Source organism: Nipponia nippon, unplaced genomic scaffold, assembly GCF_047370975.1.
Source record: "Nipponia nippon isolate SJK-2023a ecotype South Korea unplaced genomic scaffold, ASM4737097v1 scaffold_5, whole genome shotgun sequence".
Classification (NCBI taxonomy): domain Eukaryota; kingdom Metazoa; phylum Chordata; class Aves; order Pelecaniformes; family Threskiornithidae; genus Nipponia; species Nipponia nippon.
This window is the reverse complement of record NW_028262369.1, coordinates 14,466,869-14,483,637: the sequence shown is the minus strand read 5'-3', so window position 1 is coordinate 14,483,637 and position 16,769 is coordinate 14,466,869. Positions and strand designations below refer to the sequence as shown.

The 16,769-nt window shown below is 59.2% G+C and overlaps 1 protein-coding gene across 3 annotated transcripts in view; it reads left to right on the top strand.

Annotated features, from left to right (window-relative positions):
• RADIL (Rap associating with DIL domain) overlaps positions 1–16,418 on the top strand; it is a 31,065-nt gene extending 14,647 nt beyond the window's left edge. For all 3 annotated transcript variants that reach the window (XM_087731610.1, XM_087731611.1, XM_087731609.1), the window contains 13 exons: positions 3,383–3,690; positions 4,767–5,432; positions 5,605–5,642; positions 6,706–6,866; positions 7,613–7,725; positions 8,625–8,862; positions 9,441–9,613; positions 9,905–10,055; positions 10,416–10,606; positions 11,477–11,870; positions 12,171–12,310; positions 13,112–13,251; positions 13,925–16,418. In XM_087731610.1, the coding sequence (XP_087587736.1) occupies positions 3,383–3,690; positions 4,767–5,432; positions 5,605–5,642; positions 6,706–6,866; positions 7,613–7,725; positions 8,625–8,862; positions 9,441–9,613; positions 9,905–10,055; positions 10,416–10,606; positions 11,477–11,870; positions 12,171–12,310; positions 13,112–13,251; positions 13,925–14,030 (2,819 nt within the window). In that variant the 3' untranslated portion in view covers positions 14,031–16,418. The remainder of the gene's footprint in view (positions 1–3,382; positions 3,691–4,766; positions 5,433–5,604; positions 5,643–6,705; positions 6,867–7,612; positions 7,726–8,624; positions 8,863–9,440; positions 9,614–9,904; positions 10,056–10,415; positions 10,607–11,476; positions 11,871–12,170; positions 12,311–13,111; positions 13,252–13,924) is intronic.
• Positions 16,419–16,769: the final 351 nt, after the last annotated feature.

Sequence of the window (16,769 nt, the reverse complement as noted above, 5' to 3'; positions counted from 1 at the left end):
CTTTTGGTGGCTCCAGGGGCTCTGTCGCCAGTCTGACCCTGTGCTGGTGGCACTGCCCAAAAGGATGCTGCGGGGCTGGGACCACACTTTCCTACCCCATCCGCAAGCTGCCAGGGATGGATGGGAGTGATGCAGCATGTCTGGGGGAGGCATCTGCTTCCCCCTCATCCAGCACCCCAAAAAGACACGAAACTCGTGGTGTGATGGGCACTGACTGTGAGTGCCCTCCTCTGGGGTCACCCTTGTCACCAGCCTCAAGCTGGCAGAGGTCCCCTTGCCAAGCATCAACTGCCTGCCCAGGGTGGTGGGGCACTGGTGTGGAAAATGCAGCATCTGTGCAAAAATAAAGGGACTTTGGGCTTGTGGCTCACGGGGTGGGGGGGGTGGGGGGGAGAAGCACAGGGATACTGCAAAGCAGGATCCCCAGGGAAATACCTGCAGGGCCCTTCCCCACACAGGGCATCGCTGGAGCTGCAGGGCTGGGACCACTGGTATCACACAAGCCACTCCATTGCTGCCCACGCTGCTGCTGAGCTGGTAGCTGAGGGAAAGGCTCCACACCCATCCATGACCTGTTAGCAAATAGCTAAAGAGTTTTATCTTCTCAGTTACCCATTATCCTAATTAGTTTATTAGCTGTTTCCCACTGGAGAGGAAGGCGCTCACACCTCATGCCACTAATTAGCAGCAGAGGTAGAGCATCCCTGCAGTAAATGAGGCTGATGCCTTCTCTCACTGCTACTCCCAGCCCTGCTCCTTCTGGGGAGCGATGAGGCAGCGGTTAGGGAGCATCCGGGGAAAACACCCACAAACTAGAGGGTGCTGGGAGGGAGACACAGCACGTACTATCTTTATGGCATTCATCTTCCAAACCAGCCCCATTTTGCACTGTGTCCAAAGTTTGCCGGGGCTTTCCCGGGAGGCTAGAGGCTGAATCGCATGCACACCTCGAGAAACTTGGGAGTTAAGGCTGTTATATTAAAGGATGCTCTGCCAGGTGCCTCTGAGGATCTGGCTTTGGTATACCTTAGCACGACTGCATCGAGGGAGGACTCCCTGCAGGGTCTGTGTAGCAATTACATTAGGAAAGACTAGCCCGGTGTTAGCTCCTCCTGGGTAAATTCAAAGTGTTTCTTCTTTCCTGGGGCCTCTGGAGTTATTTATTGCTTGATTTATTTCTCAGCCAGGAAAAGGGAACTTCTTTCCTAGGCTGAAAAAGAGGCAGATCCCAGCCAAGATCCCAGGCACTACAACGGGCAGGTGTACACCTGGGAGGCAGAATGGGTTTAGAGGCAGCAGCTCGGCGGGCGCTGGCCAGGGGTGCACAGTGCCCCTGCCCAGGGTGCCCAGCTCTCCCTAAGGGGTGGGGTGAGATCCTGCCCTGTTCCCATCCACATCGCCGTGTGGCTTTGGCAGCTGCCAGCACTGCCTTGGCCGCACTGTGTTGGGGATGCTCATGCAGCGTTTTGGGTGGGATAACCTGCACACGCTCAGGAGGAGAAAACAGTACCAGAGAATTGAAATAAACCCACCCCGCTTTATGGAGGGACTTTGTTATGCTCAGGAAAAGAGCTGTGTTTATCTTTCCAGCACAGCTCCAGGGTTAGCAGGGAGCTTGTGACGGGGGCTCTATCAGCAGAAAAAAGCAGCTTTTTCCTACACAAAATAAATACAGAAGCTTCCTTTCCCCTAGATAAGGGACTGGTGATGGCGTGTCTCTCTGGGCGGTGGGACCCCAGTCCCGGCAGCCCCCGTTGCCTCCCAGTGCAATGAGCTGCAGCAGTAGCTGCTTCCCAGGATCCGGCCCCTCGCCTCCTCTGCCCCCACGTGCCAGGCTGGGACTGCATCACCCCAGCCATCCTTCATCCCCTTGGCCCATTTCCATGCTGTGGGTTGGGGACGGGGGTCCTGGGGGGAGCCAAGGCCTCCTGCACCCCCACATTTGGGGTGGTCTTTGGCATCCCCAGTGGCATGGCTTGGGCTGTGCTCCCGCCCGGGCAGGCTTGTTGCACGCCCTGGATTTCACATCTGCGGGGCACAGGCATACTGTGCTGTGCCGCTGGCCGTGATGAGAACATGAGCAGGGCCGATTGCCTTTTTAAGAAGGACGTGGGGCGCTGGACCGCTCAGGGTGGCTTGGCCATGCCTTGCGCTGATCCCAAGGCATGTAAACAGCAGGGGCTATTTTCTCCCTCTCCCACCCCCCTCCCCATCCCCATCTCTTTCTTTTTCCCAGCAAAAGAGCACTCCATTTAAAACAAACAAACATTCCTCACCAAATAAGGCAGATGTCTTTTTTTTTTTTTTGGGTCTAAGCTTGTGAATGTCCCTTTAAGCAGCCCTTGGCGCCAGGCTCTCCACTCCGCTGTCCCCAAATCCCGCTGGCTGTCCCCAAATCCCGCCGGCCGAAGCCTGCTCACTGGTCGCCCGAGCCGTGAGCGGGGCTCTGGCTCCGTCCTGCACTGACGCCGCTGCAGTGCTACTCCCGCAAGCAAATCCTTGAGGTTTTTTTTCCCCTCTCTTCGTCCTCCCCGAGTGCCAGCGACCTGCTCCCAGGAGGCTGCCCACCCGAGGTATGAGCATCGCCCATCAGACCCACAACTTCTTATTTCTCCTGCAGAGCTTGAGCCACGCTTGCAGCAGAGGGACCTGCAGGGACCCCTCAGAGGCTGGGAATGCCACCGAGGGGCTGCTTTTGCAGCTGGGCCAGGCCTATTCATTTGCTCCAGCTCCCATTTGTCTTGCGGACACCTCTGCCCAAATTGATGCTTGGGAGAAGTTAATTACAGCTTGCTCCTGCTGCAGGCAGGTGGGCTGGCAGGCTCCACTGCAGCTCGCAGCTCCCATGCCTGGCTGATGCCAGGGGGAGACCGGGGGGGCTCCCCGCAGCTCCTGCTTGCTGCTGGCCACTGAGTGCTGAAGGCCCGAAAGCAGCATCCAGGGTTTTTTTTTTGCAAAGATTGAGCTAGATTTCTTTTTAGCACAGATTTCCTCTCCCACCCCCACCCCCCCCCCCCCCCGCCCTGGCAGCGTGGCCGGGGTGCGTGGGAGATGCTGCGGACACTGAGCCCGGCCCGGCTGCCCCCCGGTCAGTGGGGTTTGGGGGCTGGGGAGGACTGGGGCACCCTCTTTTCGGCGCTGGCATTGGGGCACAAAACTCCCCGCGTTGGTGTCCTGGCGTCACCCTTCGGGGAGGGCAGGGGACCAGGAGACATCAGGCCGGGGAGGGTGCGTGGTCCTGGGTGGGGTGGGGGCTTTCAGCTGCTCAATCCCCGCTCCCGCGTTGCAGCGTCCCTCCAGACCGGGGCTGCTGCGGCTGCGGGGGTCCCGGGGAGGCGGCGGGGGGGCTGAACGCTGCTCTCCCCCCTCCCCGTCCCCGCAGGCATCAACGCCCAAGCGCGGAAGCTGCAGCGGCACCGGGCGCGGGGGGCCCGGCGGCCGCCGGCGGGGGCTGAGCGGCGCGGCCCCCCCCCGGCCCTGCGGCGCAGCCTCAGCGAGACCAGCCTGGGCAACCCGGCTCGGCGGGCCGGGGCCGGGAACGGGAACGGGAACGGGGCCGGGGAGCGGCTCCAGCGGCACTGCTCCACCTTGCCCGGGAGCCCGGCGGCGGCGCGGAGCGGCGGCAGCATGCGGTACTCCCTCTACCAGTCCCCGCACCTCCTGCTCCTGCAGGGCTACAGCCAGCAGCATGTAAGCACTGCGCCGCCTTCCCGCACACCCCCCTGCACCCCCCGGCACCCCCCCGCTTTCCTCCTACCCCCCAGCCCCGGGGAAGGGGGGGCTGCTTGCATGGCCGGAGCTGCTGGGGTGGGGGGTGGTGGTGGCGCAGAAGAGCATCCTTTAGAATACGAGCGGTGCCAGCTTGGGACTTTGCAGCCTTGTCCCCAAGTCTTGTCCCCAAGCCTGTCCCCAAGCACGGGGGGGTGCGGAGCTGGGACCCGCGACCCCCACTTAAAACCCCAGAGGGGCACGGGGAAAGCCCCCGGAGCAGCATCCCTGCCCTGGCCCAAGGGAGGCCTGGTTTTGCGGGTGATGGCTGAGCTGCCCCGTCCCCTGTCTGGCTGCTTCATTAGTGGCAAACGTAATGAGAGGCAGCAAGGAGACAGCGCGTCTGGGAGCCCCTGCTCCCCAGTGCTGGAGGCACTTGGAGAACTGGAAAGGACTGGGACGGCTCTTGTAGTTAATGGCTACTTTGTCCCCGTTGAGGATCTGGCTGTTCCAAGCGTTCCGGCAGGGTGACACTGGCACAGCAGCCCTCACTGCAGCCATCCCGTTAGTACAGCTGGGGAAGCTGAGGCACGGGGTGGCTACCTGAGCCGCTTCAGGGCATGCGGGCAGGCTGGAGGAGAAGGCAGGGCAGGGAGCGGCTGCTCTGACCCGGGTCCCACCATCCTCCCCCGGGTAGGGGGATGGAGGCATCACTGCAGTCTGGGGGGAGAAGGTGGGAAGGAAAAGCAGCTGTGGTAGGGGGGAAGTGAGAGGTGGAGGGAGGGCTCCTTCTGCCCAAAGCAGCCCCATTTGCATGCTCAAACTGCATACCCAAAGTTATTGTGCCCATTTATTATAGTGCCCAAAGCAGGCATCACTGCTGTCCTGCTCGACAGCGAGGAAAATATAGAGAGAAATGTGGCTCTGCCGTGCAAAGGTGCAGCAGGCAGGTGGGCGGCCAGGGGACGGCGGGAGGCTGCAGCACCCACTGCACTGCAGGGAGGAGGGTCCCTTCTCCCCCTCCTCCCCAGTTCATGCCACATCTCCCCGCTTGGCAGGACAGCTTGGTTTACCTGCTGAACCGTGAACAGCACACAGTAGGCCAGAGGACGCAGGCGAGCAAGCCCAGCATCAGCCTGTCAGCCCCCGACATCTTACCCCTGCACTGCACCATCAGGAAGCTCCGACCTTCCCGGCATCACTGGGAGGAGAAGCTGGTGCTGGAGCCCATTGCTGGTGCCGGCATCTCCGTCAACTTCGCTGAGGTGGCCAGGACGGTCGTGCTGCGGCACGGGGACCTCCTCTCCCTCGGTCTTTACTACCTGCTCCTCTACAAGGACCCCATGAAGGCGCAGCCACTGCCGGCACAGACCCTGCTGAGGCTGCGAGCCCTGCACCCCGCTGTCCCTGAGGGTCCCTCCGTCTGCGGGGCGTGCGGCAGCCTGCTGAAGGAGAGGGACCCTGCCAGCAAAAAGCGGGGCCCATTGCCCGTCAGCGGCCCCAGGGTGCCCCGCAGAAAGCTGCTGCTGGAGTTCGAACCAGCAGCTGAGGACGTGCTCCTGCGGCGCATCATGACCCTGATCGAACCAGGAGGGGACGACTACAAGCTGACACCTGCCTTCCTGCTCTGTCTCTGCATCCAGCACTCGGCCACCAGTTTCGAGCCGGGTGACTTCGGGCAGCTGCTGCTCAAAGTGGCCAAAATGATCCAGAGGACGGTGTGGGTCAGTTGGTGGTGGGACGGGGGTGTTGCTGGGGTGGGGGTGTTGCTGGACCCCCTGCTGGGGGCTTCCCCCAGCCTGTTGCCTGGCAGCAGCGAGTGCTGGTTTGGGGTGATGCTCGTGTCACCCTGTCCTGCTGTTTTTCATTTTGCTTTCCCCTTCTCTCCCTGCCCAGGAGCGGACACGGGAGCTGGCTGAGAAGCAGTCCCAGCAGTAAGTGCAACCCACCACCCCTCCTCATTTTGCCCTCAAACGGGGAGAATTCAAACCAGTTCTTCTTCCACAAGCAAAGGGAGCCCATGGCTGGTTATAACCAGTCTCACAGCGCCGATGCATGCTGCGTTTTCCTGCTCCATCCCACGCATTCGCCTCTCTGGTCCTTTCACCACGGTGCCTGCAAGGACCCTGCTTGGGAACGTGTGGGGCTGGAAAAGCAGGCGAGCTCATGGGGGAATAGGACCTGCAGCAGCTCTGGGGTCTTCTGCAATCCAAGACCAGGCCAAGGCTTTGCACATGTGGCTTCAGCATCCCTGATGGCCCCGGCATGGGGTCTCACAGTGTTCATGCTGAAGAACCCCCTGTGGAGCAAGGACGGGGCTGGCATTGCATGTGTGCATCCAGGGATGGTGCGACATGGTGTCCCGGGGTGGAGAGCACCACCACAGTGGTGTGGGGGGGTTGGCTTCTGGTGGGGTGTGAGGCCAGCTTCCCAGCCATTTCCAAAATCCAGGCTCCAAAGCAGCATCTGGAGAAACTTGATGCTTGCTGTGAGCTCCCCTTTAGGACAAGCTCTGAGGATGCTTCCCAGGCTTTTCCTATAGCAGGAAAAAGTGGTTCAGCAGTTGAGAAACTTCCCAGATGCTTTTTATTTATTTTGTTTTATTTTTGAACAGCCCAGTGCAGGCAGGCTGGGTTTAACCATCCAGAGCTGGCAGGAACAGCACATACTTCTTGGGGAGAGCTGCTGTTCAGCCACAAGTATGTACTGCAGCTCAGCTGTACTAGGGGGAGTCCCCCCTGCAAAAGTGGCACCCCACAAAGGCCAGGTGGCCTTTGGCCAGCCTTATCCCTGCAGGGTCCCCTTCGCTGTCCTGCAGAGCAAGAACCACCAGATTTTTGCTTGCAAAGGGTCTTCTTAAGGGGGTGCTGGGCTTGGGAGGTGGGGGGTGTGTGCAAATGCTCTCCTGGCATTGCCCCAGGCTGGCTGTTTTCTCCCCAAAAGCTTGAGTGGGGATGCTGAGGAGCAGGAGCTGTAACACCTGCTGTGTCTCCCCAGCCAGGACCCTGCCACCCTGTCCCGCTTCACCATCACGGACCTTCTTCCAGATCTGCAGCACATCCTCTTCTGGATGGCCAACGCCATCGAAGTCCTCTACTTCATCCAGCAGAAATCACCCACCTACATCCAGAGCATGGAGGAGGAGCTGGACGTCAGAGGTAGGGCTGGATGCAGTGCCCTGCTTGCTTCTCTGGCTGCAGTGACTGCTCTGCTAATCCCCAGTCGCAAGCGGTGGTCAGTGCCCCTGAGATGCTCCTTTAACCCCCCATAATCCTTATCAGCAGGGATGTCTCCGCAGTGCAGGCTGGGGTAATCTGCGCGGGAGGAGCAGCCTCGTGTTGTGCTGTGGTGCTGCTCGGCTTCGGGGCCAGGTTGTGTTGTGTTGCGTTTGCAGCTGAGCCTCCCCTTTCCACCACAGCAGCATGTGGTTAATGCTTTGGGGGTGGCTTTCTGCCCCCCAGCTGCTGCAAGGGTACCTGGATTTGCAGGCAGCCCTGCAGAATTGCTCACTGGTGAGCCTGTGTTAATGCCAGCAAAAAAAAGAGAGGAAAAAAAAGGTAAAAGGGATTAAATCAGCCTCAGAAACCTTCTGGTCTGTGCAGCAAGTTAAAACACTCATAGGCCAGACAGGCTGTTGGAAAGGGGGTGCAGCCCTGGGCTGCCTGTGGGGCAGAGGCCGCCGTGCTGCAGCGCCGGGCTGTGCTGCCAGCGGTGGTGTGAGCCGTGGGAGATGGCAGGGGGGCGCTCTCTGGGGCAAGAGGAGCCTCTTTGCCCCCGTTGAGGGATGCCATGGTGGTGATAGCAGCCCAGGAGCACTAATAACCCCACCCCAGGAATCTGGGGAGCGGTGAATTCGGCCTGCCTTGCTGCTGCAGGTTTGCTCCCCCTCCTCTCCACCTTCTAGGCTCCAAGGAGTCTCTGTTCTCCTCGACCATCACAGCCAGCGAGGAGGCGATGACAGTGCTGGAGGAGGTGATCATGTACACCTTCCAGCAGTGCGTCTACTACATCTCCAAGGTACGTCCTCCGTGGGGAGGGCAGCAGTGTCCCACAGGGCCAGGACAAGCATCCCCAGCAGCTCTCGGGCTGTGCAGGAGGTTTTTTTAAGCTTTTACTCTTTGGCAGTTGCATCATGCTGAGGTGTTTTCCTGTGGGCTGAAGTGTCCCGATTTTTGGTTGCAGCCCAGGAAAAGTATTGAATTACTGTAGCGTGTTTCCCTGCCTGCAGTGCAGCGGCTTGGGGGAGGTGTTTGGGGAGAGCTGCTTGGCTCCGGCCAGTGCAACATAATGGTGTGATTCAGGGTGTGATGGAAAGGGGCCTCTGGACTGTCGCCGTTGGACCGCGAGAGCTGGGCGGCATCGGGAGCGGGGAACAGAGCGGGCAGTGTGAGGCAGGAGAAAGGCTGCTGTGTGCGGGACAGCCCTGCCTGTCCGCTGGCATCGGCACGCGGGGACGCAGGGGTTGCTCCTGCACCGCTCTGCCAGAGCAGTACCCTCCTCCCCAGCACCCTCGCCTCCCCCTTAGCCTCGGCAGAGGTGGGTGCTAGGTGCTGCTCTCCCATTTAAGCAACAGGGAAAGGTCATCCCCATCGGTCCTGGTTTTTCTTTCACCCTCATGTCCAGCTGATTGGCCGTGGCCCTGGTTCAGATCAGTTTTCAGATCCCTTTAACTGAGTTGCCCCATGTTGTCACCTCCGCATGAGACACATTCAATTTTTACTTTTTTTTAAACACTTGTGCAACACCAGAGCGCATCGAGGCAGGGGGGGTAAGCGAGATCAGCCCCTTGCCAGAGCAATGCCAGTGGGGTTTGCTCAGCTTGTGGAGGTGAGGGGGTCAGAAGGGTTTGGCTCATGCAAAAAAAAAAAAAAAGAAACCAAATCAGTCCTGCTGTGAACTTGCTGCTCTCCCTGCAGTGTCTGTACGTGTCGCTCCCTGCCCTGCTAGAGTGCAACCCCTTCCAAAACGAGTGCCGGGAGAGCTGGCAGGCATCCCTGCCGCTGCCCAAGGAGCTCCACAAGGTCGTGCTCATCTACCAGGCGGTGCTAGACCTGCTCCGCCAGTATGAAGTGCACCCGGAGATCACCTCCCAGATGTTCGCCTACCTCTTCTTCTTCTCCAACACGCTGCTCTTCAACCAGCTCCTGGATAAGGGTCAGTCCTCCTTGAACACCCAGCCTGGACTGGGTAACCTGTAGGGAACCAGCCCATTGGGAGACCCTCCAGTCCTTCCCAGTGCCACCTCGGGGGTACAGAAGGGAGGGGGCTTCAGGCAGCTTGAGGGGGCTGGAGATGGGCAGGGCTCAGCACTGGTATGGGGAGGCCAAGCACAGACCCAGCTGCTGTTTCCAGAGTCCCCATTCCCAGGAGGGTTTTAACCCCATGTATGCCCCATCCTCACCCCCTGCGAGAGCACTGCCCTTTTGAGCCTTAGCAGAGGAGGCTGAGAGCAGTTTGGAGGGGCAGCTCATTAATAAACTACTGCAGCCTGCTTTGTAACTGAGGTGCTCGTTAGCCCTCATTGACACAGCAGCCCCATTGCCTGCTGTTAGTGCCAGGCGAGGTTCAGCCACCACCAGGAGTTACAGCTACAGGATGCTGGGGATGTTAACCTGGATTTATTTTGCTGCCCTGGGGCAGCTCTACTCCTGGGGCAGGGGCTGGGCTCGGCTCTGGATGAAGGATGGGGGGCTGTTCCCCGACACGTGCTGATGGATGCTCTGCCTCCGCAGGCTCCTCTCTTGGCTGCTTCCACTGGTCGCAGGGGGTGAAGCTGCGGGCCAGTGTGCGGCTGCTCCTGGAGTGGCTGCGCGGCGCTGGCTTCGAGCAGCTCGCCCAGCAGTTCTTTGCCAAACTTGCCAGTGTGGCCAACCTGCTAGCCATGCCTGGCTCCCAGCTGGTCCAGGTGAGGGGTGCCCGGTTGGGGGTTTGCGGCGTTGGGATGGGCAGGGGCAGGAGAGACCCTGCTCGGCGTCTGGGGGTCCCTGCGTGATATGTCCCTTCTTCTGCAACCTGTCACCAGCTGCCCCTTCCCGGGGTGGTGGGTCTGTGGGTGGGCAGTACCGAGGAGGGGATGCTCAGGCTCACTCCATCTTGCCCAGCCTCTCCCTCCCATCCCCCCTTGTGAGCCCCTGCTCCTCAGAGAAAGCAGCTCCTCACCTCTACTGTTTGCCCCACGCTCTGTCTCCTTGCTCAGATGACCTGGCCATCCCTGCGAACTGAGTTCCCGGCGCTGAGCCCCGCGCAGCTCTACCGGGTGCTGAGCCAGTGCCAGGCGGTGATGGATGTGGGCTGCATCGCAGCGTGGCAGCCCGGCGAGGAGGAGAGCCCAGCCACCTTCCAGCCTGGTGAGCCCCTGGCTTTGCGCTCAGTGCTGCTCCGGTCACTGTGCTCCGGTCACCCGCAGGCTCCCTCCAAGATTTTTATGTACAAACCAAACAGGCGGTTCCCTTCCCCTCGCTGGGGGTCCTGTAGTAACTGCAGTGATCAGGAATAACCACAGCCCTGCAGTTCAGACATTGCAAAGGATGCAAAGCGCACACAGAAGGACTTGGGGCTCTTTCTGCATTCTGAAGTGAGCGATGCTGCTGCCTCGCAGCTCACCGTGTCCCCAGTCCCAGCTGGGAGACCGCATGTGGACGAGAGCCGGGAGGCCGGAGCGGGGTGCAGCCCAGGCCAGTGCTAGCCTTCCTCCCTCCACCTTTCAGATGAGGTGCTAGAGTCCTTTGACAACCACCCACCCATCATCCTGCCCAGCGGGGGCTTCAAAGTGGACCTGGAAGTGGAGACGTTGGACGACAACATCTACCGGCACCTCCTTTACATCCGCCACTTCCTCTGGAGCCTGCAGAGCAAGAGCCCCCACACCAGCGAGGGGCCAGGCTCAGCACTCCCAAAGGTAGCCTGTACCCCACGGAGGGGCTGTTCCTCTCCTGGGTGGGCAGGAGGATCTTGGGTCCCTCTGGAGACCCTGCCGAGCCCAGTGCCAAGGGCTTGCTGCCCTCACCTGCAGCCTGGAGCTGTGGCAATGCCCTCATATAGAGTTGCTGGAAGGATTAGTGCTGCTAATCCCCCAGCCTGGGGGGTGCGGGAAGGTGAGCTGGAAGGACAGGCTCGTCCCAGCAATCTCGTTAGTGGGGAGGAGGGAGGAAGGGGGGATGTCTGTAGGCAGCGCTCCCCTTCTCCCTGCAGTGTTCCTCCGTCCTCCCTGCCCTGCACCCTGCCTGTCCCCACATAGCCAGGCAGGCTTGCACAGAAGCACTAATTAGCTAATGCCTATAAAGCACAGGGAGGGCGAGACGTGCTACGGGTGCTAAGCTAAACTGCCATTTGTCTCCAGCTCCCTGGGGAGGATGTCCCTCCAGCAGGTCCCCTTCTCCTCCTCTCCCTCCCTGGGCCCCTTGACTGCAGCACCCGCAGGCACCGCCACCTCTTCCCATCACCCTGGGGCCACATCACCCAGCTCTGGGGCCACAGGAGGGGCCGTGCTCCCCCTGTGTCCCCCTCCAATGAGATCCCCCAGCAGGGACATAACCAGGAGTTCCCTCCTGGCTGGCTGTGAGCATCCCCAGCATGGCCCTGGTCACAAAACTGGGGTGTGGGACCTGTGCTGGGAAGCCAGGACAAGCCCTGGTGGTGTTCAAATTGCCAAGGCTTTGGCTGGAGTCAGCAGCTGTCCTGCCTGCAAAGCAGGCAGGGTGGTGGGGTGCAGGTAGGGTGTGAAAAGCACATGCAGGGGATCCCACAAAGCATTTTTCTTGTTCTTAAGAAAGAGGCATGCACAAAGCCAGATGTCCTGGAGGTGAGTGAGAGCCCAGCTGCTGCGCCGGGAAGCACCATCACCCAGGAGGACTACTGCTCCCTGGGGGGCTGCGCCGAGCCGGAGGGGAGCCCCCCGCTCTGCCTGGCCACCAACGGCTGCCCCTGCGAGCACCCTGCCGGCGAGCCGCAGCTCCAGGAGAAGCTCAAGCAGCTGCAGCTGGGCAGGGGTCCGGCCCCCAAAGCTGGCATGGCACCCACAGACCCCTCCTGCCTGCTGACACCACCCACCACCCCTCTGAACTTCGACTCCGGGAGCCCAGAGTCCCCGCAGAGCACTGGCAAGGGGCTGCAGGACCCCCGGAGGAACGGGATGAATGGCACCAAAGGCAGCACCCCTGAAGGTACCGAAAGTTGGCGCTGCCCTGCTTTGGGGGTGGAGGATTGGGGCACGAGGGTGTTTGCTGCCGTTCTCCCCCACAGCCCTCCCCGTACACATGGTTCCTGTGTGGACTTGTCAGTGCTTGGACAAGGCAGGTGAGAGCAAATGAAGCATCTCATCCAGCTCCTGCCCTAGCAGAAAACCAGCCCTGGGGCTACCCGAGGTTGGCTTTGATGGGGTTTTGGGGGGCAGCTTTCTGTGGGAGGTTGTGAGGTTGGGTTTGGGCAATGCCAGAGCGGTAAGTCGGTCTTTCCGCTGCCAGGATGCTCGCCAACCCCCTATGACTACCCCACGCCAGAGTCTTCCAGCTGCAGTTCTGCCACCGATGACTTCTGCTATGTCTTTGTGGTGGAGCTGGAGAGAGGACCCATCGGGCTGGGGATGGGGCTGATTGATGGCTTGGTAAGTTCTCACTGATCGCGGGACAGGGCTGATGCCCCTCCAAATAGCTGGAGTGGGACATGTGAGACATGTTTTATACCCCAGGAAAAGCCAGCAAAGATGCTAATGGCTTCGCATGGGAGCTAGGCTGCTTCTCCTGGGGAAAATGAGGCAGAGAGTGATCTCTCGGGAGGTCTCTGTGCCATGCGTACAAAGTCCATCACAACTGGCCTGCAGCTGGAGAGACCAAAAGGCTCAGCACTCTTGTGGAAGGAAAATGACTCAGCTGAGGTCTTTCCTCCACCCTTCAGCGGATGGCAAGGGAAGTGGAGGGGGAGCAGGGAGGCTCATGGGGTGTCAGAGCATGGCACTCGTTGCATAAGGCAGCATTGCAATCTGGCGTAGTGCAGTGGATCATCTTACTAAGTGGCCTTTCAGGGCCGTGCATTAGTCAGTAGGAAACAGGGCATCACCAAGCCCCTGGGACAGCCGTGAGCAAAGAGCTCCCATCCCAAGATGGCTGCAGGTTAACAATGCTTTACTCTTAATTAAACTGAACAAGAAGATTGCCCCCACCTCTCCTTTCTCTGTATAAATTGATATAAAACTGAAGGCTCATGTTTCCTTCCTGTTACGGCTAACGACACCGTCTCTGGCATCCGTCCATCATGTTCCCCAGCACCTCCAGGGTCCTGCCTGGCACCAGGCACTCACTTGGCTGTGAGCTGTCACCCTGCCTGGGGAGCTCAGCCCTTTGGGACCACAAGCCTTTTGTGTCCCCTCTGCCCTGGCTGGTCACTCACCACCTTTCCCTGCCAACAGCACACTCCTCTCTGCTCCCCGGGGATCTACATCCGCACCCTGATCGAGGACAGCCCCGCAGCCGCCGACGGCAGGCTCTCCATCGGGGACCGCATCCTGGCTGTCAATGGCACCAGTCTCATCGGGGCAGACTACCAAAGGTGAGTCGCACCTCGCCGGAGGGCCCGGTCTGGTATTGGCACCATGGGAGTTAACGCTCAAGTCCAGGTTTTCAGCTGGTTTGCAGCAAAGAGCTGCACAGGATCTCCGACTGCCTGGTGCAACGGTCCCAGCCAACAACACAGAGGATGCTGTGGTACGGGCAAGCCACAGAGAGAGGAGCGACTTGTGCAGGACACTGGAAAGGGGGGAAGGCAGCTGGGTTGGAGGTTTGGAAGAGAGATTGGGGAGCAAAAGCTGGAGAGCACATTTGGGAAATAAATGAGAGCCCCAGAGGTGAGTCTCAGCAATGCAGAGCTGCTCCAGCCCATCCCACCCCAGGCTTCCTCTCAAAGTGGGATGGAGCAGCTCGCACCCTGCCTGGCTGTCCGAGGCAGAGCCCCGGTGCCCACGGGGCAGAGCAGCTCAGGGCTCATTTGCCTTTGTCCTGGCAGCACTTGCACGGAGGCCAGGCTCCCCCTAAAGCTACAGGCAGAAGAGAAAGAGATCCTGCTTGTAACATCGAGCAGGAACAAAACAGAGTGTGGGGGGTGTTCTGCAAATGGGGGGGGGGGGGGTGTTTTGCAAATGTCCATGACCTGGCAGGCTCCTGGGGAGGCTGCCAGCCTGTGGGGAGCCAGAATTCACCTCTCTCCCTGTTGCCACTCTCTGCAGTGCGGTGGACCTCATCCGCTCCGGAGGGAAGAAGCTGCGGTTTCTGGTTGCCAAGTCGGACATGGAAATAGCCAAAAAAATCAGTTCCAGCTCCTCTTCCTCCTAGTTCTTGTGGTACAAGGGTCCTTCTGCAGCAGCCTGCAAGTGCAGCTCTGGTTAAGGCTGCCCTCAGGGAGCCTGGAGTGCAAGAGGGAGGACCAGGACTCCACAGCTGCCCTTGATTTACTTTTCAACACCTTGCCCCTGTGCTGCAGCAGATGAAAGGACATGCAAGGGTGGTGCATGCTTCTCCCGCTGCACAGGCTGGGAGCATCATTCCTGATCAGTTGCCTGGCCTCACCTTATACCCTGTGTCATCCTTCTCAGGAGCTTTCCTGTTCCTTGATCCCCTCTGGCAGGGGACAGGAAGGGGATGCTCCCCCCATGGGGGCCGTAGGCAGGCTTCTCCGTTCCTCTAGGCTGGCAGCTCTGCGTGATCTCTCACGCTGGCAGGCAGAAGGCTTGAAACACCTTTGGGATTTAAAGGTTAGTATGTAGGGCAGGCCTGGGCGTCGCTATAGCAGTGGCCACCTGAGGTGCTGGCACATCAGGCTGGAAAAGGGGTGGTAAAGGCAGCGCAAGCACCCAGGAGCGGGATTCCAAGCAGGATGCATTGCTAGGAGTTAAGTTGCCCGGTGCCATACCCTAAGTCAGGTGTCTTTCTGCTGCTGGGCTATAATCACGTCACCCCCGCCCCTGCTTTGGGATGGGAAGCAGCTACAGCAAAGGGCTGACAGCACCAGCAGTTCCCTGTGAGTCCTGGGGGGAGCCCCCTGAAGAAAAGGACTCTCTCGCCCTTGCTCATGCAGATTTATTGCCCGGCTCTGGCACCGTGATCCTGGCAGAAGGCCCCCAGGACTGACCCAGCAGCACAGGGCATTCACAGCAGAGAATTCCCCCACGCAGGAGTTGTTGTCTTCTCCAAGGGGCTACAGCCAGCTTAGTGCTTCTGTGCCTGTGAGCTGGGAACGGTGGGTTTGTGCCACCAGGAACCTGAGCGAGCCCGGCAGCGTGAGGTGCCAGACCCCAGGTGTGGCTGACACTAGCCCAGGCAGACAAACAACATTGTGGCACCATGTCCTAGTCCTCTCCCTCCAGCCTTGCCAGGCCATTATAATGCCACCCTATTTCCTGCCCAGCTCAGAGCATCTCAGAAGCGCACGCTGCTGACATGCCGGCGGGTGATGACGGGCAGCAAAGGCTCGCTTTGGAAGGTCAGTCTTGAATGACCCAGAAACAGCTCTGCTATTTGCTGCCAACCAGAACGGTGTCAGCAGAGCTGAGGTGGCAGCTCCACCGTGTGGCTGGCTGGTCCCCGGCACACCCGGCCTCCTGCCTGCCAAGTCCTCTCTCTGCTTTAGCAACATTAACGGGATAAATGCAACCCGATTTCCACATGTAGACAGATACCGAGACCTAGTTTAGCCAAACCCTATTAAAACAGCCTGCCGCAAAGCCCTACATCACACCCTGCACTTAAACCACCATGGTCTAGGCTCTGGCAGCAAATCAGATTCACATGGCATCTCACAACAAGAGTTCTCCAAGAACTGTGATGCTAAAAAAGGGATGCTTAACAGGGTTGGCCTTAATTAAACCTCAGATACTTCACTGCTGTAGTTTTGGTTTCTGTGCTTCATCTTGCGCTTTGCAGAAGGAGAGAGATGTCAGAACAATCTGCACAGGGGAAACACTCCACTACTGGATTTCAATGCAGCCTGGCCTGCCTTTTCTAGGGCAAGACAGACCTTCACTGAGACACTAGTGCCTTGCTTCTCTGCTAGACCATGCTCACGCCAACTGGCCTGGGGTGCTGCCCCAGCAGGGACTGGGAGCAATGCATCCCTCCTGCCACTGACTCAGCTGTACCGGGCAGGCGAGCAAAGGCTCAGGGCCCCACAGGGCTCCTGGTGATTCATTAGACTTTGAATCAAGTAGGTACCTTGGCCTGTCATCCTCCCCGGAGCTCAGCAGGTTTGTAGGGCAGGAAATGGGCTGCCTAGAGCCCCTGGGCAAACTGCATGCACTCCTTACTCCGCTCTGCCTGGGAGCCAAGGCTCAGGGAAGCCTTGGTTTGCACTAGACAGTACTGGGGCTGCACCCTGGCAAGCTCCAGCGGTACCAACACAACCCTCTGCTCCCCACTGAGCCTGACTCTCCAGGCACCCCTGGAGGCGGGAAACAGCCCCAGAGTTGTATGTTGCTCACAGTGCAGTCACATATTGAAATAGACTGTAAATAAATCCGGCTATTTACTAGTGTGCATGAGGGCTTGCTTCTCCTGGGAGGAGCAGTGGGATGTATTTACTTCCCCCATTTGTTAATATTGTACAGCTTGAATGTGTATAAACTTCTCATGCAGATACAGAACACAGCATGGCGCCTGTTTGACAGGGGGCTGATGTATGTTAAGAAATCCTCTTGGTGTCAACAATAAACTGGATCAATAAATCTCTCTAAGCTCCTGTCTGGTAGCTGTCTCGTGGATCTCAACATGTTCACTCTGATAGTAAGACAGAAGAGCAGTGAGGGCTCGCAGCAGACTTAATGGAGTCACTTCTGCTTTCTCCACCTCGTGCAGGCCTTTGCTTGGCTGATCTGCTGCAAGCAGAGAGGCAATGAAAGAAGAACATGCATAGCCAGGGCAGAGCGAGGGCGAAGGGGAGGGATAAACAAGTCAGAGGAGGGGAGGGAAGAAGAGGTGCGTCTCCAAAGGGGCATCATGTGCTGGCAGCATATTAATGCATGCACTCACCCTCAGGCCACATGTGCAGAAATCCACTGGGATTTTCAATCCATACTGGCC